Genomic DNA, 26,891 nt, shown 5'->3' on the forward strand with positions numbered 1-26,891 from the left:
CGAAACTGCGTCGCGAATTACCATGAACTCATCTTGTTTAATCAGTCTGAGATTACACAGCCTCATTTTCCAAGTACTGAAATACAATTCAAACGGTTCCCTGTATCCGGATTAAAAGGGATCATGGATTAAAAGGGAATTACATTGATATAACAAAATTCCGAACCTTAAGGATTATAATGTTACGCTACTTGTTCTTCTATTAGGGTGTCCCAATTGAAATTTTACTAATTTCTGTTTTATCATATAATGATAAGTCAGATTTTTCACGATTAACGATAATGTAAATAATTTATGCTGGTTGGAAACTTGCGAATGAAATTTTGTAAAAATTGATATTAAAACAAATAATAACAATCATTTAAGATTTCATTTTTTTTAAAATTAGCATACGATTAATTATCAATAGTTATTCTATATATATGTGAAAACGAATGAATTTTCTCGTTTCGATCCTTATCCTTGAGAAAATTGAAAATATACCTTACATAGTATCGATAAATTAATCAATTATTTTTAAAATTGATTTTTCCAATGAAAATAAATCTCACGTATATTACTCGCGTTTAAAAATTGCGCGAAGAACAAACGAATAGAATAAATTGTTAGAATAAATTCAAAGAAAAATCTATCAAAGAAGAGCATGTCCTTCATACAACGTCGTTTCCAAGCATATTCCTTTCCTGCTACTTCTCTTTGAAAGAAAATAGAACCTCGAGGGACCAGGAATAAATTCACCAAGACCAAAGATACATTGTGTCGCGTAGGCGGCTGTGCGAAATTGGTTTTCACCAATTCTTTCTCAACATTTCTTTACGAGCGCTACACGTACGCGCAACCTTATCTCCAAAATTTACCTCCTTAAACGCAAACTCTGAATCTTCTCTTGTACAAATATTCTCACGACTAAAAAAAAAAAAATTTCTCAATTCACGAAATAAGTGCTGGAAAAAAAAATCGAACAAAAGCTGGACAAAAATCATTCTCAGAGGCATCTTTCTTCTCTTCCAAAAAAAAAGACTGGAATCATCGGAATAAATTCGAAGAAAAATCTATCTATAAACTCTGTTCGCGTAATAATTCACAATAATAATCGGTGTGAAAGCAGTCGCATACCGTTCGTGCATAACGAAGAGTAGAGCCACTCAACCAGTCGTCAGACAAGATTCGCTAATTGGGATTAATTCGCGCTAATTAATTAAATCACGGAATGCTCGGGTGGAAGATGGCGGTGGGTGGCGGTGCGCGTGTACACCGGTGTACGCGTGTTTGTGCGCGCGTGTGGATGTGTGCACGCAACGAACCGAGGCCAGAACTTTGTGACACGCGTCGCTGATAAAATCGCCAATTTAATACGGCGAGAAACTGGCCGCGCGGAATTCAAAGTCTGATCGGATCGAGAATCGATCGGACGTTAAAAATTTACTGGCTGATAAAAGGCCTACGTTATCCATTGATAAGGACACCCATGAAAACGTGGAATTTAATATTTAAAAATCCCGGGAATTTTATCGCACGTGATCGAGGTTATTCTGAATTTTGAACCTTCTATTGATTTATTTAATAATTTTGATTCGAGTTAATAATTGAGTTTGATCGGGTGAAAAATGGCTGAAGATTAAAAGGGTGTATTCGTTGATTAAAGATGAAAGAATCTAACAATAATTTTGCATCTGGACAGTTATTCGATTAACCCTTCTTCGATTAATTTCATCAATCGATTAATAATTAAAATATGACATATTGGATTACTAGAGAAATGTAAGGAACGAAGGAGATATTTTTAAAATAACAACATTTATTCGGTGATTTGATTAAGCAATAAGCAGATTGAATCAATTTTATCAAACGCCTCTCGGCGGAGCTTTGATCAATGCTGTGTAAGAATTGGAAGATCGAAACTAATTTCCGCGATACCTGTGAAACGCGAAATCAATCAAATTTCTCGTATCAATTTCTAATTTTGATGTATAATAAAGTATCAAAGAAAAGAGCAATGTAAAAAATATTAACAGAAAATATTACTCTGAAGATTAATTAAAATAAATTGAATCGAAATTACAAAATTTCAAATGATCGTTTGAAATTGGTTTGAAATTGAAAGGGATAACGAATTTCTTCAGAGAAACAATAGGAAAAGAAAAAGAGCGAGAGACGAATAATCATTAAACGAAAAGAATCTCTTGATGCGTTTTGAAAAAATTCATTTATAGCGAACAAACTACGAGCTGATCGAGCTGTCAGTCAAAGTATAAACCAAGAGTAATCCGATCAGTTTTGAATCAACATCAAACGCAGAAACTCTCTGCAGAACTTGATTTTTCAGCATAGAAAAACCGAATATCGCCTCTCTGCCTTCATATTAATTACTTCCACAAACGGTTCTGTGTGTTATCCACGGTAAATACAGTATCTATAAATACGGGAATAATTAAATTTCTCGATGGTAAATATTTAACTGGAAACATCAATAATTCCTGTGTATATACATTATTCGATTCACTATCCAATCCCACTATTTAATCCGTACAACAAAAACTTTTCCTTAAACGATGTACGTGAAATATGATATATTTATTTCTCAAATTAAATTTTAATACGTTTCCGATTACAATTATTAAAATAATTTTAATCCCCCCTTTTCCAAAGTTTAAATTTACGTAAAATTTAATATAAGATTTCAAATTAATTCTTGTACTTAATATTATATTACACATATCCTGCAAATGAATAGAAAATATTTATTATATTTTTTTTTAACAAATTCATTTAATTAACCGTAATTTTTCGCTGAAACGACATTATACTAAGAATAAATAGTGAATCTGGAGAATTATATTCTGAAATATCTATTCACAATTTTTTCCAATTATGAAAATATTTTTTTTCTAACAGACATTATATCGAAGATAAAAATTCATTCACTCTTAATATCAATGTGTACTCGCGAAAAATATTTTTCGAAACCAACTCTCGAAAATTTTTCTTTGAAACGTACTCGTATCCCAATTATAAAAAAAATATTCTCATCGTCAATTTTCAACAAACACTACGTCGTATTGAAAGATAAAAAAAATTATTCTCACTCACTTCTATTGCCAGTGTAACGCTCCCTTGAAAAATAGAAAACAATTCTCCCTTTCTCTCTTTTAAAAGTTATTATTCTCAAACTGTATCCATATTCTACAGCTCGTAAAATTTATATACACATTCCAGAAAGTCGCGTTTAGAAGACGAGATAATTAAAAGCGAGCCCTATAGCCTAGCCAGTTGGTATAGCCGAATAAAATGGAATAAAGAAAAAAAAAAAAGAAAGAAAGAAAGAAAGAAGGGGGGAGGGAGAAAAAGCGAATTCGACGAAGCTCGGTGAAAATAACGACGGAAAACGACTCGCAGATGTTAACCGGTGCTCGAGGAGCACGGGGAACACGCTTTATTCGCAGATTGCACCAGTTAAAAACTGTCGCCAGAAATAACAGCAACACGCGGGGCGGGTTGTATTCGTTTCGTTCGGGCGGCGGACCCGAGAGTTAAATTTGTAAGATGCCTCCACTTACTGCTCTTTTACTAACCTGTTGACTGGGGAATTTAAAAAAAGGAAGAGGGGGCAAAGCTCGTTACTAATTCTAATTTCTTCTTCCCGCTCCTTTTTTGCGACACTTGGTTACAATGTATCCAAGTGCTTCTCGTTTCTTAACCCCGGAGGGCGAGGCCTGATGATTTTCGTCCGGATAAATTTGGATTCTTAGTAATAATGCAATTCTTTTTAAAAGATTTTTTTTTATTTTACCATATATATATATAGTTTCTTACGTGTTTAATAAAAAATGTTACTCATTATCTAGGTTCAATTACAGAAAGCTCATGCTCGAAATGTTATTCCCTTCGATTCTAATAATTCGACTAATAATAATTGGATGAATTTCTTTATCTCAAGGTATAAAGTAAATTATACCATAAATCAATTACGGAATAATTTTAAAATAATTCTTAGTATAATTTCTTTATCCTCAAAAAAGATTTCGATTCGTTTCATTAAATTCTTCGTTTAAGAAGAATTTCCATAGAAATCAAAAGATCGCAAAATTTAATTAACGGCTTTTCGTTCGCACAAAGTAATTTCTCATCAGAATCGAACTACCTAACTAAGAATTTCCGATCGGCCATTCTGAATACCTAAAAAGCTCGCGTGTGTACTTATCGAGCACGGGTACACAGTTCAGGGAACAGGGTTTCGCCCGAATTAATAATCTAGAAACGTTATTAAGGATGTCGATAAGGAAATGCTGACGCCAGAGGCGCGCGCACTTTTCCAAACAGTTTTCCCGACGAGATAAACTTTCTAATTATGAAACTTGGACCAGGGGCTAAAGTGTATCAGCAGCAACGGATCAAAGTGATACTCAAGATCGGGCTCGGCAAAAACTTCTCTTAATATCGGCTGGAAACAAAACACGAAATTGACTAAAAAAAAAAAAAAAAAAGAAGAAGGGGGAACTCTTAATTTTATCCTAACTTTTTGCTTTTTGAACGATATCGCTATATCGACATTGCCTTCTCAATACTTTTTTTGATATTTTCGCACGAAAAAGTTCATTTCTTGTTAAAGACAATTTTTTTTACGAATGAAAATCACAAATATATTCTGTGCTGCAATTATCAACATATTATTGATCAATTTAAGAAAAAAATAAATATAAAGAATATTTTATATATATTTATACTATAAATTATTATTTTAATCCGATTGTTCATATGTACAGGAAATATGTATTTTACAAAAATTTTATTATACTTCAATTTAAAATAAAGAATCGTTGTAAAATTATAGAATACAATGATTTATTAATTCTAATGAATTTTCCTCGATATCCAAATTTTGCGATTTTACACATCATGTTACTACTATATAGAAACTTTTCTCCTTTTTTTCTAACACGATCTCAAAATACAACTTTTACAATTGAATTATATTTTAAACTTAAACCAATACAATATTTCCCCTCTCCCCTCGATTTTTATTTAAAAGAAACACCTACGTTCATCCGTACTTTATTCTCCCTTGAGACAAAGAAAAATCGTAGCAAAGAACAAGACTCGGTTAAGTTGCTCTTGAAGGCGGTCGTAAAACATAACCCTGAACCAGTGTACGAAAAACCATGACCACAGCCAAGGAAACGGCCGGGAGCGCGATGACCGTCATAAAGAACCGCGAAAACGCGTTTTCCGGTTCGAGCATCCCCGACAGGGTGGCAGCACTGGCCGATGGAACTTACGTGGAAGAGAAAACCGTCTCAAAGACGATCTAAATTTAAGTTTCAGATTTATAACGCCCTCGCTCGCCGGCCATTGACTTTGCTCGGACTCACCCCGCGCCCCTGCTTCCCTTCCTCACCCCCAGCCACCCCTGCGCGGCCTGGATACGACTCTAACTCACCATTTTTCCCTCCTTATTCCGTCTGCCCGGGACTGGGAATAAATCATGCGAAACGGAAAGTGAAAAATGACGTTTCGAGCGGTAAATCTTTCGAATCATTCGATTATTTTTATCGCGAGGGTAATTGGATGGAAGTGTGTTGGATTTTTGTTACGAGAAGAAAAAGGAAAAAAAGATTATGGGGGATATTATTGAAAGTTTAGAGATAAATTAATTTGGATATCTTCTTTCAAAGGGAAATTTTTTTTTAATTTGATTTTGTTATTAACGATTGTTATTGTGTTTGTATTTCAAGTTTGAGCATTAAGTTGTGAAATATATTGAATGGTGTAAAAAATTTACTATTCTAATATATATATATACTTGGAGTATATGGAAAAGAAGTTGAAAGAAAGAATATATAATTCAAATTTTTATGATTTTTATGATACAAGTTGATGATATTTGATATAAATTATGTGTATCATAAAAATGAGAATATGAGATCTAAAGAAAATTACTTTTTTTTAAAGTAAAGGCTACAAGAGTTAATTATTCTCTTTTTAGATTTTAGATTTATATGATATAATTGAATGTTGTAAGCAGAATGACTAGAAGAAAATATATCTGATAAAATGGTTGCTATTAATATAGCAAAATGATGATTTGATAAATTGAGAAATTGATACAAGAATTAAAAGGTATATGAAAATTAGAATTTTTTCCAAACATCTATGAGAATATATAATAATAAAAAAATTTAATAGTTGAGAAGCACTGATCTATTTATGGCAAGTGAATTAATAGTTATATGGAAGACACGAATATTTTTAACAAAGCATTTCTGTTGTGCATATCTGTTATTTCTGATCGTAAAATGTAACAGATGAGAAAATAAACGAAGGTTATGGAGATGTAGTTGACGTCAAAGTGAAAACGATCGTAAAAGTTATGTACAGAATTTTTAAAATCGAATTTTTATGGATCATTCAGTAAATGTACGTAATTTTTTTTTTAAATAGAGAATAATCGTATTTTTAATTCGAAGATTAATACTGTAACTACAATTTATTTTTGAGAAATTTCATTTAATCATAATTTTATATTATATATACTTTAAATTAATAATTCTAATTTAAAATATATTACGAACAACGATGAAATATTAAAGAAACTAAAAGATATGAAAATCAAACTTTAATCATTACTCATTACATTCATTATTAGCACACTTTTCTAATATTAAAATACGAACAAAAAGAATTACAAAACATATGGAAAAAATTCTATGTAACAGAAGATTTCTAAAGAGAATATTTCAGCAAAAATCTTTTCAATTCCACGCTAAGCATCTTATCGTTTTGCAACTTTAACATTCCAACTGTAACAAAAGAAAGAGAAAAGAAGAAAAATCTTTAGAAATAGGATCCCTAAGTAGATTTCGCGTTTCACAGAAGAAAACACCGGAAAACCGGAACGACCATCATCGAATCAACAGCCTCAACTCCGGTGTCCAGGAGTACGCACGAGCAAACAGCTGTGTCGTCTCGTTGAAAGGGGAACAGCGTTGAAAGATTCGAAATATGTTGGCAAATGCCACATCCACGTATCCCTCATCGATTTGTACGTTGAAACGTTACACATCACTGTGTTTCACGGCGAAACGTGGAAGGGAAAACAGGAGAAAAACAGGAAACGCAGAAGCACGCGGCGTCGACATGTATAATTCAGTCAACTTCCCCTCAAAGTTTGTCATCATTCGCGTTTCCACATCGATCGTATCCAACGTAGACTCAGTATAAATATTTCCGCACAACGAGATGCGCTTCCGCTATGTCCGATGATCGACGAGGTGGTAAATCGTGCATTCGAAAGTAGAAGGATTACTCGAGAATTTGCAACGTTTATCGCGCGTTCTATGGACTAAAACTGCCTACATGGAATGGAACATGTTGCGATGCATGCAAAGACTCGAGCGATGGGTTTAAGTCAATGGTTTGTTATTACGGTGGAAGTGGTATAATGTTGTTCGATGTCGAATCAGGTGATTACTTAAACCCATCACTCGAGTCGAAACGTGCATTGTATAGAGACGTTTATTATGTTTTATATAATGTTGAAGATGAATCGATGAATGGAATTTAAAAAGTACGATTAAGTTAGAAATGAGATTGAGGTTTTGAGTTTAAAAATCACGATGAATGTTTGATTGATTATATTATGGAAGATGAAAATGAAAGAATTATTAATTGGGTATAGATAAGAAATCAGAAATTTTATGAATATTAAACAACATAATATAGAAAAACGAATCTCATTGTGAACGAATCAATCAATAGATACATTTTTATTAAACGAAACAGTACATAAATAAAATCTCGCCAACTTTTTACCAGAGTTTTAATATAGATTGTGCAAACTTAAAAAAAGACTATAAGAGACTTCCTTAAAAAGGAAAGCGTACAAATATGTACAAAATTACATGGAATCCTTTGAAAATTCAGTTCTGGTCATTATATGTAGTCATAAATTTCGTGAAATCTCGAGCAGTTCCTTTAAGTTTCATTCTTTTCCCGTCCGTTTCTACCGAGCTTCTTTCGATTCTCCTTCTTTATACTTCTCAATAAGAAGAAGATCGTGAAATAAATTCAAGATATAAAACATTATTAACGAATAGTTTATCTATTAATCTAGGAAAAAGGCAATACTAATGCTGTTACTAATTTATTAGCCGAAAATAAATATTTCTAATGTATTAAAGAAGAATTATACATTTGAATAATTACAGTTCAGATGAAATATTTCAAATTCAAGAGAAAAGAGAGAAATTTTTTAACTTTCTAATTAAATATTTTAATTTTGTATATCTCTAAATTTTCAAATTATCCGATTGTTTAACTTTTAGATCTGAAAAAAGTCAAAATCTTATCAATTTTTCTCGATCTCATTAATTCATCTGACAATATTTCAACAATATTTCTCTTCAACTTTCGTCACAAGTCCCTCTAAATTACTTCATTACAAACTTAATCCTCCGATTCATTGTTTCCTTTCTCTATAATAGCAATCTTCATCAATCTTTATTACTTCTATTTTTATAGACACGTAGATAAACCCTAAAAGATTTTTTTCAAACGTTTACAGACATATTTTGCATTCATGGGCGTAGCCAAAAATAAACGAGACACTTACAGGCTATATTCTTACCTCGTAATTAAAGTATAAAGTATGCAATCTTGGTAATTCTCAAAAGAAAATCTAAAATCTTCGATTCATCAAGATTTAACGAAAAAAGTTATAATAATTTTCATATCGATTTAATTACAATTTTAATTCAATTAATAATCAATCGAAGAATTAGAGGATAGAACAATACGATCTATTCTCTCAATTTCATCTAACAAAATTATATATAAATTGCTCGTGATATAATAAATAATCCTTACGATCCTTAAATAATCCTCCAAAAATATCTCACGAATTTATTATACACCTTGTATAGTCTCAAGTCTCGTCGTGCTTACACCCCATCCCTTGCGCCAAGTAAAATTGAACGCGAGCTAGCAAAATACGGCGAAGGAAGACGTAACGACGAGCGGAACCGCGCTTTTTGCGCTCGTAAATACCGTGGAACGCGTCTATAAAAGTCGTTGCTTCTCTGGGTGTAAGGTAGTTACACGCTTACCGCCATATTTATTTCATCGGCGCGCGAAGATGAGTAATTTAAACGCGAGTCGATAAACGTTTTGCACTCGGCCAAATAAATGTTTAACGATCGATAACTCTCGCTTGATCGATTTGCCATTTATTTACGAACACGTTATCACCGGACGATAACCGAGAGAGTCTATTGCCAATAAAGTCACGACGATTATCCCGAATGATCTCGACTTCGGTCTTCGCGCAAGTTTGCTCGAGGCATTGATAAATCGTTTCGCGGCCTAGAACGATCCAATCGATTGATTCAAAGTTTTCCAGAGAGTGCGACTTCCTCTTAAAATTATATATTTAAACTTCGAGAATGGGATATTGCGATTTATATACAGTTATATACCAGCCAACTATGGAGTAAGGCAATATCTATTGAAAAATCTATTCGCGACAAATCGATGTAAACTTTGATGGCTTTGGCTATTAATATTTTAAAGAATAGTAATGAAGTTATTGCCTCTCTCTCGTTTTTTATCCGATGTATTTTCTCCTAAGTAAATGGTAATTTTTTCTTTTTTCTTTCTTTTTTTTTTTTTAACAAAATTATTAATAAAATTATTGCCGTTTATTTATATTATTTAAGAAGCAAGACTCGCAACATTAACAAGTATCTAAAAATACAAAACAAGTTCTACATTTTTTTCTTTTTTTCTTTTTTTTTTTGTAGTTACTAGCTTCATCCATAGTTGGCCAATATAGAAAGTTACGTTCTACGCGCCGAGTTTATAAGATTGATATTTTATTCATGACAAATGTGTACATAGTAGCCTAAAGGGTTGCCCATATCGAGAGGGCAGTAAACTTTAATCAGGTTCACATGAAGTATATTTTAACTTTGATTCTAAGCTTCGTCAGAAAAAAAATGTTGTAACTTGACTCTAGATAAAGATTCTAGTAGTGAGATTATTCGATGTTTTAATATCTCGTCACATTATACAGTATATTGAATGAAATAATATTTGACGAACATTTGAATATTTCGTATAATTAAAATACACTCTGTTCTATCTTCTCCCTTCCTATTCTTGGCATTATTCCATCTCATTATTATTTTATGGAACTTTCTATTCTCTATTTTCTTTGTATTACTTTTATTCAACGTAAAATTTCCCTCATACGCGATACCTATATATATTATTTCTACATTTCATTGCAAATTGCGGAAATTCCCTAAATTAAAACCCCCGAGACTCTCTCTAATTTCCAACTTTCGCGCAAAAAAATATCAAAAATACGCTAATATCCTTCTCCCATAAATTCCAAATATTCTCCTCCCTTCCACGAAACTTTAAATTCGCTTCTCTTAGTTTCCCTACTTCCCCAAAAAAAAAAAAGCCAAAATGATGTAACACAACTAATCTCTTTCAATCCTTAAATAACAAACTCTCCCCAAAATCCTATTACGCGCAACGTGTATATATTTCTTCTTCCTCTGTGTTGAAAAAAAAAAAAAAAAAATCTCGTCCAATTTTCACGACGCTTGCACAAGGGAATAGGAAAGAAAGACAGGAAGAAGTTACGAACTTGCGAGCTCGGGTCGGAAATAAAAAATACGGGGAGAATTAATCGTTACGAACAATTAAACTAAACGAGGGGAGAGGGAAGGGGGGTGGGACAATGGCCGCGCGTGGACTGGTAATTAAAAGTGAGCCCATTAATTCGGCTTACGGGCCCTGGCCGCGTTTGAAATTGTTTGCAAACTAAAGTACACGTCGCCAAAGCTTTTAAATGCCCGTAATTACAGGTCGGGTTGTCCAGTTGAAATTAGAATAGCGAAAACGACAAACGGGTAATAAATATAAACGGCGGAATCGATTTCTATCTATTCGTCTTTCCGCGCGGGGGAGAGAGAGAAGACATTTTCATGGGAAAAAAAGCTGGTAAAATTCCGCGTCTCGCGACACGCGGCTCGCGAAGTGAATTGCATTCAAATTTTTATGAAACCCTCCCCCCCCGTTTAAAGCCCCCGTGTTTCGAGTGTTTCGAACGTTTCGGCAAGCAGAAAATTCACATTTTATTGCTGCTTTGCCGGGCTATTTTCGCGTGCCTCGTTAAATATGTCTCCTCACTCGTGTCAAACACGCTCGAAGAAGGGACAAGGTTTCTTATCGTTGTCAGTCAGAGATCACGCATTTGGAAAATTTTTGAAATATACCGTGTACAAGAAATTTATCAACGCAAATATTAATACATGGATTAACGAACCGACGATTATTAAGAATTATTAAAATTATTATTGTAATACAAATATAGTGTTTAATATTAGAACTAAATATTTATTTTATCAGTGTGAATCGAAACAAATTTAACAAGGTTTTTATTTTAATTTCTCCTCGAATAAATAATTATTACATCACTGATATCTAATCCAATCGAAAAATCTTCCATGGAAAAAATTTTACACGTCACCTACTACATTTTGCTTTGAAAGTTTCGTTCCCAAACTCGTGCTTCCTTCAAACTCGAGGAAAGTAGAAATAAGAAACTACATCGAAAAGCTTCCACTAAATTAAATTTCGCTCCACGAATCTCTCCCTCCGCCATCCATCCCAAAAGAAGACGAAGAAGATCGTGGATTAACGTGAAAAGTTGGTTGATGATAAAACGGTAGAAAAAATTCTAGCACGCTGAATTCGCAATCGATTTCGCCAACTGGGAGGCCAATACTTGGAAAGAATCTCGTTTAATCCGGCAAACTAAACATCGAAAGTTGGTCCTTTCGTTCCGCGGGGGAATACTTATGCAGTTCGATCGATTTTTAAAGGAATAGTCGGGGAACTGAGAAGTTTCCACGAGTCGATGGACCCCGTTGCCACTTGTTGAATGTTTATAAAGCGGAATGTAAGTCTAAAGTGGCCACCCAGATATTTTCCGGTACACGTGTCTCTTTGGAGAAAAGGGTACGATTGATGTATGCAAATCTTTATAACTCCTTTCTAGCGCTTTTCCTGTAAGATATCAACTGCACTGTTGGTGTACAGATATATTACTATAAATTGGATGAAGAAGATTTTGAAATGATAGTTGAAGAAGGATTAGAATTAAGAAATAAACGTATAACAAAGTGAAGAATTATTTATGTGAAGAAAGATGATATTTATTTAAATAATAACGAATACTTTGCTATGAATTTGCACTCTAAACATTTTAAAGTTCCTATGGATATGTGAACATGTATAATCTAAAAACAAAATTTATTTCAATTGAAGGAATACGATAATTATAAAAATATTAACGTTTTCTAATATCAAAAAAAATTTTAAAGAAAAATAAAGAAAGAAGAAAAAAAATGTATAAATTTTTCTTAAAAATTATTCGCTAAGATAAAGAGAAATATTAATAGAGTAATAATTGATTATATAATATAAAGCAGTAACAAAAATCTTGCGATTTTTTGGATTTAAACCATTAATTATAGAAAAATAAAATTAATAATTAAATTATGCGGATCATTCGTTATTTGTAGCAATTTCTCACTTTTAAATAAAATTATAAAAGTTTCTCATTAATACTAATGCACAAAATGTGAGTGAATATTATGAAAAATTGATTGTCAAATTATTATATACAAATAATTCTAAATTCATCATTTTCCCTTTCAATAATTTAGAAGAAATTGAAGAAAACCGAAAGGAAAAAAAAGAAAAGGAATAACATGTATGTAAAAAAAAAAAAAAAAAGAAGAAATAAGAAATTTACATGATATCTTCCAGTCTCATCTTCGATTTCGTATTTTTACATGAAACAAAACAAGGCGGATTATCTAAAACAGGGGAAACGGACGTTTCTAATCCGGATCACGCGTGTCCAGAATGAGATCGAACTTTGGAATGGGATTCGAAACGACGGCCAGAGCGAAATGAACCCCGCGTCGACGTTTTTCCATTCGAATTTCGGCACAAGCTTTGCCTTTTCCATTCCTCTTCTCTCTCTCCCCCTGTTCCTATCCCCATTCCTTTTTTTTTTCTACAGTGAAAAACGGTCATGCGGCTGGGAAATGCGAGAACTCGCATTTCGAGGCACGTATTGGTATTTATTTTCGAGGAGACGTAAATATTCTACTCTTTTTCCCTTCCCCTCCCCCTTTAATTCTCTTTGGATTCGTTAGATATGCATGGTTTGCAATTCGATTTAGTCAAAAGTTTTTTGCATGGGACGGCGTTGTAAAATAAAATCCTACATTTCTGTTTGCTCGTGTAAAAAAGATTAGAATTGATTCGATTTAAAATTTAGAATCCTAACGATTCTAAGTTTTAATTCTTGTTTTTTTTTTTTTTATGAAAAAATGAAAAAATATATCAATGTCTTATTATTTATTAAAGTAATATTTATTGTTCATTATAATATTCTTCTTATTCTTATCATTGTTATCTGTAGATGCAGAAAAATTTATATATAGATATCAAGTTAAGATATGAATTCATAACAGAAATTTGATGCAAGCTATTCTTTCTTATTAGAATCTCAAGAGAAAGAAAAAGAAGAAATAACGAAATCCTTGGAATAAAAAGACATTGATTATTTTCTTTATTTAATAAAAGAAAAATTGAATATAATAGAATATAAAAAATAATTCATTCATTACCAGAGAGTACAAATATAATAAATGGTATCCAAAACGGATCTAAAAAAACAATATAATTCAGACTGCATCGTGATTCCCTCGATACAAATAGAACCTATACATATATATATATGTGTGTGTGTATTTAGGATTCCTTTTCTTATTATATTCTTCATCATTTTTCATCAATGTAAACGATATGTTCATAATCATCATAATACCATATGTTTTGAAATATTTTGTATTTATATTATAAAAAAATATTATTTCTATTCTGAAACTTATTATATTTTCCCTCAATAAAATTTAAGTGTAAAAGATAAATTAAACGAATCTTTTATATTTCATAATAATATTCGAATATTATAAAAATTAATTGAAAATTAATTTTCGTTTGCTAATATTATTTCTATTTGTATTTATGAATAAAAGATTTATATCGAAATTTATGAAAAAATTATGGTTGCTAATTTGACTAACAATATGGCGCTAATAATAATCGAAGCTCAATTATTTATCGATCTCAAAGATATGATATCATATCTCTAATGAATTGAACAATGTAAAAAATAATTTAAAAAAAATTATTTCATATCTCTTATTTTTCATTGTATATATAATTAATATATATATGCCAAAATAATATAAGAATTATTCAATCTATTATTTGAAACATATTATATATATACATATTCTCGAAATGTGATAATACTTCGAAAGCTTTTCAGAAAAAGGAAAAAAAGAATATCACTCACCTTTTAATGCAGCTGCGAAAAGTAGCACGACGAACAGAAAGCACAGTTTACCGCAGCTTTGGCGTCCCATCATGTCCTTAAAGAGGAGAACACACTTCAACACCACAGTCAATTACGAACACACGAAACGCAAGTCGAGTATTTATTCGCAGTGCGCATTGTTCACTAATCGAAGCTAGTTCTAATCGTATCGATGTATTTCGATTCAAGAATGTCAATTATGACACATTCCCGCACTTTTTCCTTCCCTCAAATTCACAAAACTAATAACGAAATTGTTCCATGAAATCGATCAGCGTTAATCTCGATTTCTTTTGTTTAAGTACACAATAACGCGAAATCTAAAATCTCATGCTCAATCGAAATATGAATTCGAAAATTTTTCCCGACTCCATGAATCTTAAATAGCCGTTTCACTTAAACTTTACGAGCGACATCTATCGATGAATTCGATCGATCATTTTAAAATTAACCAATAAATTTCGTAAACGCGCGAAACGTTCCGATTCACGTTTCAATGAAATTCTGGACGAGAAATTTCGCACCGCAATTTCATTAATATTGTAGACTTACCCTTGTTCTTTTTATACTCGTTTTTTTATACCTTTACAAGTTTCAAAACACGATTAATCGGATTTAACCGAACAAAAACAAAGGAACCGACTTTTGTCACACGTGCTTCGCGTATAACGAAAATTCCAAACGATTCGATTGTTATTTAAATCATTAGACTACGAATATTTTCAAGCTTGAGTAACAAAATACGTAATAATGTTCACGCATATCACATCCGATATGAAATATTTACTATTTTTGAACACTTATGACAGTACAGACTCACGAATGTATCAATGGAACGACACAAAACACCTTTACCCTTCAACGTATCGCACGACACTGACTTCCCTGCTTGCCGGAATCACCATGCTTACTAGAGAGCAGATGGCGCTGCTGTTCCAACGCGTTTGATAAACCAGAAGATGCCGGCATTTGGTTCCACGACCCGGTTGCAACAAGTTGCAGCGCGTGGCTTCTGAACTGCACGCTTCGGGAACGTGCATTCATTGAATGCACTCCGCACGTACGCGAACGGCATAACGAAACGCAATCGAGTGCGAGCCATCTCTGTCGAACGCGATTGTAATAAAATTAAAACGGCCTTTTCGCGATCTCTGCAATAAATGGGTTGATGTTAGTAGATTTAGCATTAGATTTACTTTTAACATTGGAATTTGTTATGAAAAAATTTTTCATTAATAATGTATATTAAATAATTTTTTATAAATAAAAGATTTTATAAGAATAAAAATATTTTATATTATTTAGAGCATTGCAGTAATATTGCGAACTAGCTGTTTAACCAAAATTTGACTACTTTTAAAAAAAAGATTTTATTTGTAATTGACGGTATTTATTACATCATACATACTAAAAAATGTATATTATATTAAAAGATAAATGAAAACTTGTAATTTCTTATTATCTCTGTTTGCAAACACTCTCCGTGGTTAACGAGCCATCTGAGCTATAATATACTTTCTGCACAAATTCAAATAAATTTACAATTATTTTCCATCCATACTGTTAAAAAAATTTTTATCAAATTACGTACTCTGACGGGTACACGTTCCTTTCGGTAACTTGATAATGCCGCTGAAACCGATTTAGTTATTTTTCTTTTCCTGAAAAGGAATGAAAAATACAATTATTTAATGTTTAAATTTTAAAAGTATATCTTAAATTTTAAATAAAAAAATTAATCATTGTTTTATTTATATTATAATAGAAAATATTTTTATTTTGTCAATTATTTTGTAATAATTTAAAAATAATAAATTACTTACTGATAACTTCTGCTACTACTAACATCGATCGTATCTTTACTAGTATAACTAATTGCAGCTAAACAACGTTCCTCGTCTAATTGATCCCGAGTTTTGCAATGAAACCTGTTTTTTAAACAATCCACTATCTTCACTATATATCCTTTACGAGGCGCTTTTGTACACGTGTCGGGCTCACAGTAATCTTTATTTTCGTACAAAACGGCAACTCTATATTAAATAAAAAAAAAATTTATGAATCAAAAGATATATAATAAGAAAAATCTGATCTTATTATTATTATTATATAAACTATTTATAAATATATTATTATTTATATATTATTTATATATATTATTTATAAATAAGAAAAACATTTATATTTATAAAGAAAAAGTCAAAGATATAATTTTTTATCTTACAACAATTGATACTTTTTAAATTATTGAAATATTGATAAAAATACAAAATTCAAGAAACATATAATAATAAACAATTTGATTGACATATAATCAATATATTGAATATTAGAAAATGTCTTCAAAATATTCAATATATTATAAATACGTTTTATGTTGCTTTTTCTTTATAATCTTTAAAAAATTATTCTTTATAATCTCTATAAATAATTCTTTATAATATTTAAAAAATTCACTAAAACATACGCAGGATCAGGTTCACACGGGATACATTCATCCGAGTTTCTTATGAGGAATCTGTAGCAGACCAAGCTCAGTCCCACTAGTAACCATACCAACAATGCGCTCACTACGGCAATCGATATTAATTCTGTCGTACCAAGCGTGACTTCCGTTTCCTCCTCTAAAACCGAGAAAAGAAATTGACAACATTAGAAAGCAGAGATCATAGGAAATTCAACAATTGGAGCGGAGCACTACTTTCTCTTCTCACCTTTATACAAAGGTGGCATATCTTCCGGCATTGCAGTCGATGACGAGCCTAATTTGGGCATCACTTGATAGGTACCGCTTTTTCTTCCTTTCGCGAGACCCGCACCTGACATGGAAAAACGATGAATTACAAGAACGTACGTTGGAAAATTGCAAATAAGGAAAGGTATCGTACCAGCGTCCTCCAATGAGGTTATCACCCTTAGTACGCCGCCAAACGCTGGATACCATTTTTCATCATCGAGATGTCGTACAACCTGGAAAAATGATGAAAATTGTCTGATAAATTTGAATAATGTGATATGAAATAAAATATGAATTTTAGAAAAAAATAATATTCATTCAATCAAAAAAAAAAAAAAAAAAAAAAAATGTACTAATAAATGAACTATGAATTTTTTGAGTGACCTACGTCTTTTTGCACAAAATAATAAGATTAATAAATTGATAAATTAAAAGTTAGCTTATAAATTTTCTTTTTTTAAATTTTATGCAAAATAGAATAATTAGATGACTTAAAGCTTTATTATTAAATTTAATGTCATGCAAATAAAATTTCATTAGTATCATTTGTAACTCGTAAAATATTATTATTATTATAATATTTTGTGCAAAGAGATTTCTTATATACATTTAAACAGTTCTCTCAAATGAGATATTTAAGGAAAATTGCCACTCTCGATCACGGCGACTCACAACGTACGGATTGCTGCAGCCAATCGTAAAAATCCTGATTAAAATTTTCCAGATCAGTTTTTTCTTTCGACTTCGCAGAAATGCACTTCACGCTAGCTATGTAGTATTTAACCAATGCAAAAGTCGATCGTTCACTGTACATGGACTGCAAGGTATCTTTCTTAAATGGTAAAGCGATACTGAAAAAAAAAAATTCCATTTTAACGTCGTCTGTGTTGCTCATTGAACAAATATGGTTCGAGACGGATACCTATTTGGCTGTACATCATCGTCCAGAAAGGGAAGAGGGATGATAATCGATTCCTCTTCTGCTGACTCATGTTTGTGTCCTTCAAATGATATAAGGATATATTTAATATTAAAAATATTTTTGAAATTGAAATTATATTTATATTTATTCTCACAAACTTACTAGAATTTTTACTTCTGTTTTTGTGCTTCAAATGTTTCTTTTTCTGTTTGAATGTGAAACGTTTTACGTCTCGTTTATTAAATCCAATTGCAGCTAATAAACGAATGATAGGATAAAATAAATTACAAATTAGAATTAAATTTATATAATATAAAAATTATAAAATAAAAATTAATTCTAATTATATAATAATCAAAAGTATTATTGTTCCTATTATAAATATATAAATTTATTATTTATCTAAATATAAATAATAAATAAAATAATAAAATATATTTATGTAAAGAAAAAAAATTAATTTCAATTCTTTATACATGAACAATCTTTCAAATTATTTCAATTCCTACATCCACAAAACTTTATTCCAACCTTCAATATTCTCGCAATTTATTCTTCCTCAATATTAAACAAAATCATTTTCCCTGATCTTCCATCGAGATAATTATCATCAGTCCAAAATATTTGTGAATACATGTTACTCTTTTTTTAGAAAAGATGTAGCCATTTTCTTACATGTAGAATAGGTAATAAGGCCTTCGCACGCGATCAACGATTTCGGCGCCGTGATCATTATCGGTTGGATTTTCGCCTGTTTTATATCTTTGCAAGAGTACAGCCAGCCATTTCCATCAGTCCGTAAGAAAATCTTTAATTGCTCGTGCAGTTCGAACAGCTTTCTCGCGTTTCGGTATTTTATGTTCCCCGCATAATAGGAATGTTTGGTGAGGGGCAGGATGTAAACTTGCAAGTAGCCACCTATTGTGTCCGCCAGAGCTTTCAACATTAGATGCTTCGTTTTTCCTATCGATAGCTTACGCACGCTCTCGAAACAAACGTGAAAGTAATCCATCAGCAGAGCGATGTACTCATCGTTCTCACAATTTAAAACTTTCACCTGAGGAATCAGAGTAAATGGGGATGAGAGATGATGGCTACTTGGAGTGTGAATCAATGATGGAACGATTTCGAACTTTTTTAAAGGAGATAGAATGAAAAGTTGAGGTATTAATAGATAATTCAATAAATTTAAGTAATTTGTTTTTAATTTGGAAATTTTTATTATTATCTTTAAGATGTTGTAGAAAAAACTTATCAAGGTTAAAAAAGAATATTTATTCTTTATTTTTTAATCATTTATTTAAATGGAATTGAAATACATTTTGGAATGTTTAAAGAAAATAATATACGCATAAAATCATTATGTATATTTTAAAAAATACAATATATATTTGTATCCTTTAAAATCGTGCTGGAATTAAAGAAAAATAAAAAACACTTCAAATATCCTCAAGAAATTAAGATAAAATAAGTATGATAAATAAAATAATATTTGTAAAAACAAACTATCTTATTTATGAAGGAATTTTAAATTTCTTAAATTTATTATTAAAAGATTAATTTAAAATAAAATAAAATATTCTTTGTAAACTAATTATTTGCAAATTAAATAGATAAATTAAATAGATAAAAAGGTAAATAAAAAGTATGAAAAATTTGTAAATGTAACTAAATAAATAAAGAGTAAAGATTAATAAAAAACTTAATAATGAACTAAAATGCATAATATAGAAAAATTAATTAAATTTATAATTTAATTCTATTCATTAAAGCTTAATAAATAAAATAAGGTTAACGCATATTTACCTTTGGTAACAAATCTTGAAACATTCGTCGACTATTCAAGATAATAAATTCCTCTGTGGTCCAACAATGTTTAGTAGCATCACTTTTATCAAATAAAACCGTGCCAATATTTTGTTCATGTTTGAAAATAAAACCCATCACCCTACATTCATAATAATACTAACTAAAGAGATTATATATTATTTAAAACATATTATTGTTAGCTTTATATTATTAATTAATTATTCTTTCTCAATTTTTTTATATTATATTAATTATAAAATAAAATAAAATAAAATAAATAAAATAAATATGATGTTAATATTTATAATTGTACCTTTCTATATTAACGAGAGTAGTTGCTACAAATACCCGAAAGAACCATAGGAAGCATGATCTCATACTCCAATCGGTAAATCCCGATTAGTACGACTTTGCCTTGAAAAAATTTCCCTTGGAAAATTTATACCGAGCTTTTGAGTGTTCCCTAATCATCTCGCCACGACTTTCTCTCGTTTCTTATGCAACTGATTTCAGATCAATGAATCGTCATAAATGATTAGTGCACAATTTTAAGTATATAAATTCTTAATATGTAATTACTTCGATTTTGTTTTCAATGAAAGAAAAAATTAAATCAATAGTTTCATTTCTTTTTAACTTTCTTGTTGTATTTACATCAAAATACAACTTTACATCACAAAACAATTGGTGAAGTATTTTATACAAATCGTTGAGCTTTTTTATCTTGCAAAAAGTTAAAATTATCTTATTTAAGGAAAGTCATTTCACTAGTTCACAATAATAATATATATTTATTTTAAATAATTTGATTGCTATTTTAAACATAACAAGTACAACGTAAAATCATTATTACGTTGTTTGAACAATTTTTTTTAAAAATTCCTCAAGCGCTTAATCTTTGCAACACTCGCATGGGTCCTTAATGGATTTCTTTGGATTGAAGAAAATTTTATTAACTATATTTTATTTGTGATAAAATAATTCTTCAATTAGCATCAGTAGCATATAATTCGATAACTAATCTGAATCATAATTTTTCATAAAATATATAAAGCTCAATATAATTTAACTAAAGAAAGAAAATGATTCTAATATTATAATGTGAAGAAAATGAGAGGAAAAAAATTTTCAGAAAATTTGGCGAAGAACTAATAAATTAGAAACTAGATACTAGAATTAAAAAAATATTCTAAGAAAAGATTGTACAAATTAATTTTAATATAAGCAATAATAATTGAAATAAAAACATGTAATTGAAAAATTATATAATTGAAGTTTACAAGCATATGAGATAAAGCATATATGTGAAAAAAACAAGAAAAAAAAGGAAAAAATGTGTTATAGAAAAAACATTAAATATTGTCAAAAATATAAGTACAGACAGTAAGCAAAGTTTAAGAAAAATAAATATATAGATTATACAAAACTTTTTAGGGAAGATGATTCCTAAAAATAAAAGATTTTTTTCTTAAATAATTATTTAAAAAACTATTTAATAATTATTTAAAAAACTATTTAAATAATTATTTAATAGAAAATTTAAAGAAATAATATATTTTAATATATTATATCAGAAAATATGTTTCTGATATAAGTTAATTATTTAGAAATTAAAAAGTAAGTAAGAATTCTTAAGATAATTCTTTTTAAAATAGAAATGTAAAAGATCTATCAATGATTGTTCCTTAAGATTTTTACCCATGCGAGTGTTAGCTTTTTCAAGTTTAAAAGATTGCCTTGGAATGAAAAATTATGTATTCGGTGCCTTCATCTTACATAAAAATCGCAAATGTAACATCTTCACTTCGTCTTTATTCAATTTCACCACACCTTCTTGATTATCTATGGAGAGTAATGTTCCCACTGCTTCTCTGTCTTCTCCAATAATTACTTTGACTCGATCTCCCCGCGATGGAACTACTGGTTCTAATTCTTCACAAACCAAGTTCACTACTCTGTCTTCTACGGGTAGAAAGACCGCACACATCCCACCCTGTTTAGAGCATTAAAAATTTTTGATAGCTATATTTTTTGATTCCAATATTCAACTAATATCTTGAGTTTTTTATCACAAAATTGTTTCACTTACGGATATTCCTCTAATAACACCTTGCTGACCCGCCAATGCAGGATCTTGATGAGAATCACGGATTCGAACTTCAATATCTGTGGTATGCCATTCAGTTCCTCCAATAACTCCAGCACCAACGCCAGTATCTAAGCCAGCGCCTGGTGTTTGTGGATTGTATGGACTACCTGCTACTCCTAAAAAATAGAATAAGTATGAATAAGAATGAAATAATATGATAGATATTCTAACTAACAATATAAAAAATAATTGAAAGAAATACCAGGAGTCATAGGACTGTAACCCATCGGTGAAGGCGTAGCAAAAGCTCCATGAGGACTAGTGGTATAACCAGTACCACTTGGTGAAGGAGTAGCAACATATCCCGCAGGACTAGGACTTGCAGTAGCACTTCCTGCTGGACTTGGACTTGGTTGATACGAACTGAAGCTCTGCTCTGAACCATACATTGTCCCAGGCGTTTGTGGCGTGAACGGTCCACCTGTGGGAGGATATCCTGGTGCATAACCTGGAGATCCGCCTTCTTCCATACTATATCCATCAAAATCATTTGTTCTTGCAGGAGTATTGGTAACAGCTGGATCCCAAGCTCCAGATTGTCCAGGTGTACGTGAACCATCGTGAGATGGTGTCATCGAACCATAATGAGGTGTACGAGAACCATCTATTAAAAATTAGATTTAAAATATTAAAAGTTAATTTAGCTATATAGTTATTAATTTTAATTAGTCGTGATTTAATCATATATAATTATATTAATTAATTATACTTATATAATTACGTCAAAAACTTACTTTCGTACATAGGTGTTTGAGAACCATGCATGGGAGTCTTAGATCCATCTCTAGCGTACATTGGTGTCTGTCCGCCACCATATGCTGGTGTCCTATTATAACTGCTGAAACCACCATCTTTTGTAAGTACTGCAACGTTTGCAATATGAGACCTATCTACAGAAATGGTTTGACAGGTAGAGTGTAACTCTACACGAGCAGTCGTATCTATAGCATCTTTCACTATTCCAACATTTCCTTTATATGGGCCGCCTGTTATTTTGATAGTAGTTCCTATCAATTCTCTATCACGTCTAGCTCCACCGCCGCGACCTCTGCCTCTTCCACCTCCACCTCTTCCGAAACCACCACTAAAAAATAAAAAATATGAATAAAAATAAATTTATAAATAAAATATTATTTATTAATTTGTAAATAATAATAAAACATAACTTTAGAGAATTATTAAAAAGTAAGAAATAAATGTTACTAACCCACTAGGATGCATTGGTGAAGCAATTCTCGGCGACATAAATCCTGTCATTGGTGACATGGATGATATATTGGATTTACTTCCACCAGAAAGTTGTAAATGTCTCGTTTTACAAACAAAAATTCCACCATTATCAACAAACATACGCGAATGTAAAAATGCGAAACTTCTATATAAGTGTTTAATTTCACCACCTCTTCCAGCATGTGGACCATCTACCACTTTAACAATATCTTTTTTCTGTATAGTATTTTGTTGAGAGTCTAATGCTACCGCATTTCTATTTTCACGTCTTTTTGTAAGTCCTTGAGGTCTAGCTTCTATAACTTTTCCATGCATGGAAAGCACATGGAAATTTTCACGCTCGAGTCGAACTATCACACCTACTGTTTGTGCATCTAATTGCACTAAATCACCCCATTGGAATTGACCTAAACTGTCTACACCAGTTGCCATATCGGAGCAAAGTTGTAAGTCTCTCGGAAGAACTTCTAATTCATGCATCGAAAGATCTGAAAATAGAACTACTCTATTTTGTTCTACTCGAACTATCAGACCAGTATCACCCTCATATCTTCCTGCCACAACCTATATAGAATCAAAAATATAGTTTTAAGATAGAATATTAATATTAAAAATAATTTTGTATTATATTTATTACTTTTTCAATCTTACTTTAACATGATCACCCATAGTGAAATATTTTCGTAATTCAGAAGCTTGGAATTCTAAAGCTTCTTTAAGCTCCTCATGTTTTGGCATAACCATAATCATATTTCCATCTATTGATACGATTTTTCCTTGTAAATTGATCAATTCACCCTCACATACTTCAACATTGTCTCCTGTACTAAAAGAATGTGTCACAGCTGAATCTTCCTTATTACCAGATGCACCAGTTCCTGGAGCTCCACTTAAATCTAATTCAACTCCCTCAGGAGCTTCTTCGAATCTTTCTAATTCAGATAAAGTTGGTTTTACACCTTCAGCAATAATAGCACTTGTCGTAAAATTTTTATATAAAAATCTGTAATAACAACATTTAAATTTAGATAAATTTAAAAGAAATTTTTATTATAAATGTGATAATTCATATTAAAATTCATACCCTTTTCTACTATATCTATTTCCTTCAAAAATTAAAAAATCACCATCGCTCGTAACTTCTCCTCCGATAGCACGGATTGCTTCGGGGTCAAAGGGTTTGGCTGCTGGTCTTCTTTTCTTTTTACGTTTTAAAGCTTCAGATTCACTTTGTGCTGTTCTTAAAGCACCACGTGGTCTAGTATAATCAATTCTAGGTAATAATTTCAAATGAACCTGATTTTGCGCTAAATCAACATAATCAACTTGAGCTATATCATCCTTATAAATGCCTCTCTTTAATCTAACCCATTGTTTCGCTTTTAAGCCTGTCTGTTCTTTAACTACACGTAATACATCAGTCATTTCTTTAATTGGTACCATCTGTTGTTTCCAAATACCCATTCTTAAATTTCCTACGTTTTCAATAGCTGCTTTTACATGTGGTTGTTTATATGCTTCTATATAAATATAACCCTTTACTCCTTCAGGTGCAACCACAGATTTTATTTGAAGAGGTTCATCTAAAAGAAATTTTAAAATTAGAATTCTTTTCAAGCAAAAATATTTTAAAATAAAGATTTAAAATAATTTTTATTATGTACTTGAAAATTGATATGTTATAAATTTTCGCATTAACAGAAGTACTGTGGCTTTTTCTTCTCCAATGCGACATTTTACCATCCATAGATTTGGATCTTTTACACCTGGCAGCAAAGTTTGTTGAGTGATCTCATCACTCATTTCTTCACCCCCATCTCCAAAATGTCGAGTAGCAATAGATTCATCTGCATATTTTTTTCGAAGATATTCTTCTATTTCATCCTCTTTTTGGGAACTGAAAAATTTTTTTAAAATTAATTTAAAAATATAAAATAATAATAATAATAATAATAATAATAATAATAATATATATAAATAAATAAATAAAATAATATTATATATAATTTTCTCATGAATGAAACATTTAAATATCATATAAATATCATTTTATATTATCGTGATGTATTATATATAATAATACATCACAAAAAAAACGGAATTATTTTGATATGATCGATAATGACAATAGTTAGTTAATAATTATAAACTTATAAACTATATATAGATATAAATACCATTTTGGTATTTAATCTGTAGTTTTATTTTAAGTTTAGAAGGATCATCCTATAAATTTAAAGATATTTAAAATATATTTACTCCCAAAGATTTGTTCCTCTACGTCTGCCTTCAATTTCTCTAGCAGTAGGACCCAATTCATCTACTTCATTTCCAACAATACCAATTTCTTGAGCACCTTCTTCCCATTCATCATCATCTTCTACTTCATCATCTACTTCAGCTTCGTCTATAATAAAATCACGATATTTATCTTTTTTCTTTTTCTTGCGAGGTCTATCATCATCTTCTTCTTCTTCTTCTTCATCATATTCACTACTTCCTTCCAAATCTTCTCCTAAATAAAAAATAAAATATTTCTTAGATAAAATAAAAGAAATATTACATTACATTCCTTTTTATTTTATTTACCTTCAGGTTCTTCCTCAGGCTCCACCATTTCTTCATCACCAGATCTTGCTTCTTCTGCTTCATCTCCTCTACCATCATCAGAACTGAAAATATAAATTTTTATAATTCTTGATCAATCTATTTCTTTTATTTAATAAATGACATATTATTTTACAAATTAATTAATGGTGTTTAATATTGAATAATATATATTTGTATAATTATATATATTTATAATATATGTTTATAATATAATCTGAATATGTAAAAAAATAATTTCAAAAATATATAAAATACCGTTGTAATAATCGATTTCGCCAAACACTATTATTCATGATTACATAAAATACTACATACATATATCATAATTTGATATTAATCCAAACGAATAACAAATGAATATTTCGTCTAAAATCAATTATTTCAGAGAGAGAAAGAAAGAAAAAATTAGGAAATTCATTGCCATCATGTAAACTTATATACATGTATATTAGTGAATTTCAATGCAAACGATATGGTAGTACTAATATTAACCTAACCTTAAAAAATTTATAAAATAGATATTAAATTTTAAAATAAATATTAAATTTTAATTACCCAGATGCTGATTGAGATCGTGATCGCCACCTTGATGGACTTCTAGATCGTGATCTAGATGGACTTCTACTGCGAGAAGCACTATGAGATCTTTCACCAACACTACCTGCATCGCTGCCAGCTGCGGATTTTACCGAGTGATTTTCTTCTTGATCACTTTCGCTACCGCCACCGCCACGATCACTTTCATTGTCAGAGAGATTACTCGCTTCCGAATCCGACATTTTATATATATATATATATTAAATATTTATTACTTTATATTTTATATTAATATTATATCTGTAGCTGCTAACTGAAACTTGGTTAGCTCACTAACGCGTACGTCGTATAGAATAACCAATACAAATACGTAGCAAAAATTTCCGAAGAACTCTCTACGCCGAACTGCGCGACACTGACATTATTAAGG

At 30.7% G+C, this 26,891-nt stretch overlaps 3 protein-coding genes across 5 annotated transcripts in view; all 3 read right to left on the reverse strand.

The window, feature by feature from the left end:
* LOC413616 (tyrosine-protein kinase transmembrane receptor Ror) overlaps nt 1-15,360 on the reverse strand; it is a 276,097-nt gene extending 260,737 nt beyond the window's left edge. Inside the window, exons 1-2 of one of the 3 annotated variants that reach the window (XM_026442025.1) lie at nt 15,020-15,360; nt 14,447-14,522 (exon numbers count right to left, since the gene is read on the reverse strand). In XM_026442025.1, the coding sequence (XP_026297810.1) occupies nt 14,447-14,519 (73 nt within the window). In that variant the 5' untranslated portion in view covers nt 14,520-14,522; nt 15,020-15,360. Of the gene's footprint in view, nt 1-14,446 lie in introns of all 3 variants that reach the window. The other 2 variants (XM_026442024.1, XM_026442026.1) reach the window with 2 other exon arrangements.
* A 467-nt stretch (nt 15,361-15,827) lies between these two features.
* Nucleotides 15,828-20,148, reverse strand: LOC100577817. The gene is made up of 11 exons (XM_026442254.1): nt 19,933-20,148; nt 18,802-19,183; nt 18,289-18,381; nt 18,127-18,205; nt 17,884-18,055; nt 17,356-17,437; nt 17,182-17,286; nt 16,935-17,091; nt 16,291-16,500; nt 16,059-16,128; nt 15,828-15,985 (listed from the first exon to the last, which is right to left on the reverse strand). The coding sequence occupies exons 1-11, from the start codon at nt 20,068-20,070 to the stop codon at nt 15,926-15,928; spliced, it is 1,548 nt and encodes a 515-aa protein (XP_026298039.1). The 5' UTR covers nt 20,071-20,148; the 3' UTR covers nt 15,828-15,925.
* A 1,516-nt stretch (nt 20,149-21,664) lies between these two features.
* LOC413814 (transcription elongation factor SPT5) lies at nt 21,665-26,881 on the reverse strand. The gene is made up of 11 exons (XM_003249035.4): nt 26,480-26,881; nt 25,904-25,986; nt 25,574-25,829; nt 24,979-25,211; nt 24,399-24,897; nt 23,966-24,317; nt 23,292-23,878; nt 22,819-23,168; nt 22,287-22,688; nt 22,025-22,200; nt 21,665-21,928 (listed from the first exon to the last, which is right to left on the reverse strand). The coding sequence occupies exons 1-11, from the start codon at nt 26,701-26,703 to the stop codon at nt 21,686-21,688; spliced, it is 3,405 nt and encodes a 1,134-aa protein (XP_003249083.2). The 5' UTR covers nt 26,704-26,881; the 3' UTR covers nt 21,665-21,685.
* Nucleotides 26,882-26,891: the final 10 nt, after the last annotated feature.

Source organism: Apis mellifera, linkage group LG8 (assembly GCF_003254395.2).
Source record: "Apis mellifera strain DH4 linkage group LG8, Amel_HAv3.1, whole genome shotgun sequence".
NCBI lineage: Eukaryota > Metazoa > Arthropoda > Insecta > Hymenoptera > Apidae > Apis > Apis mellifera.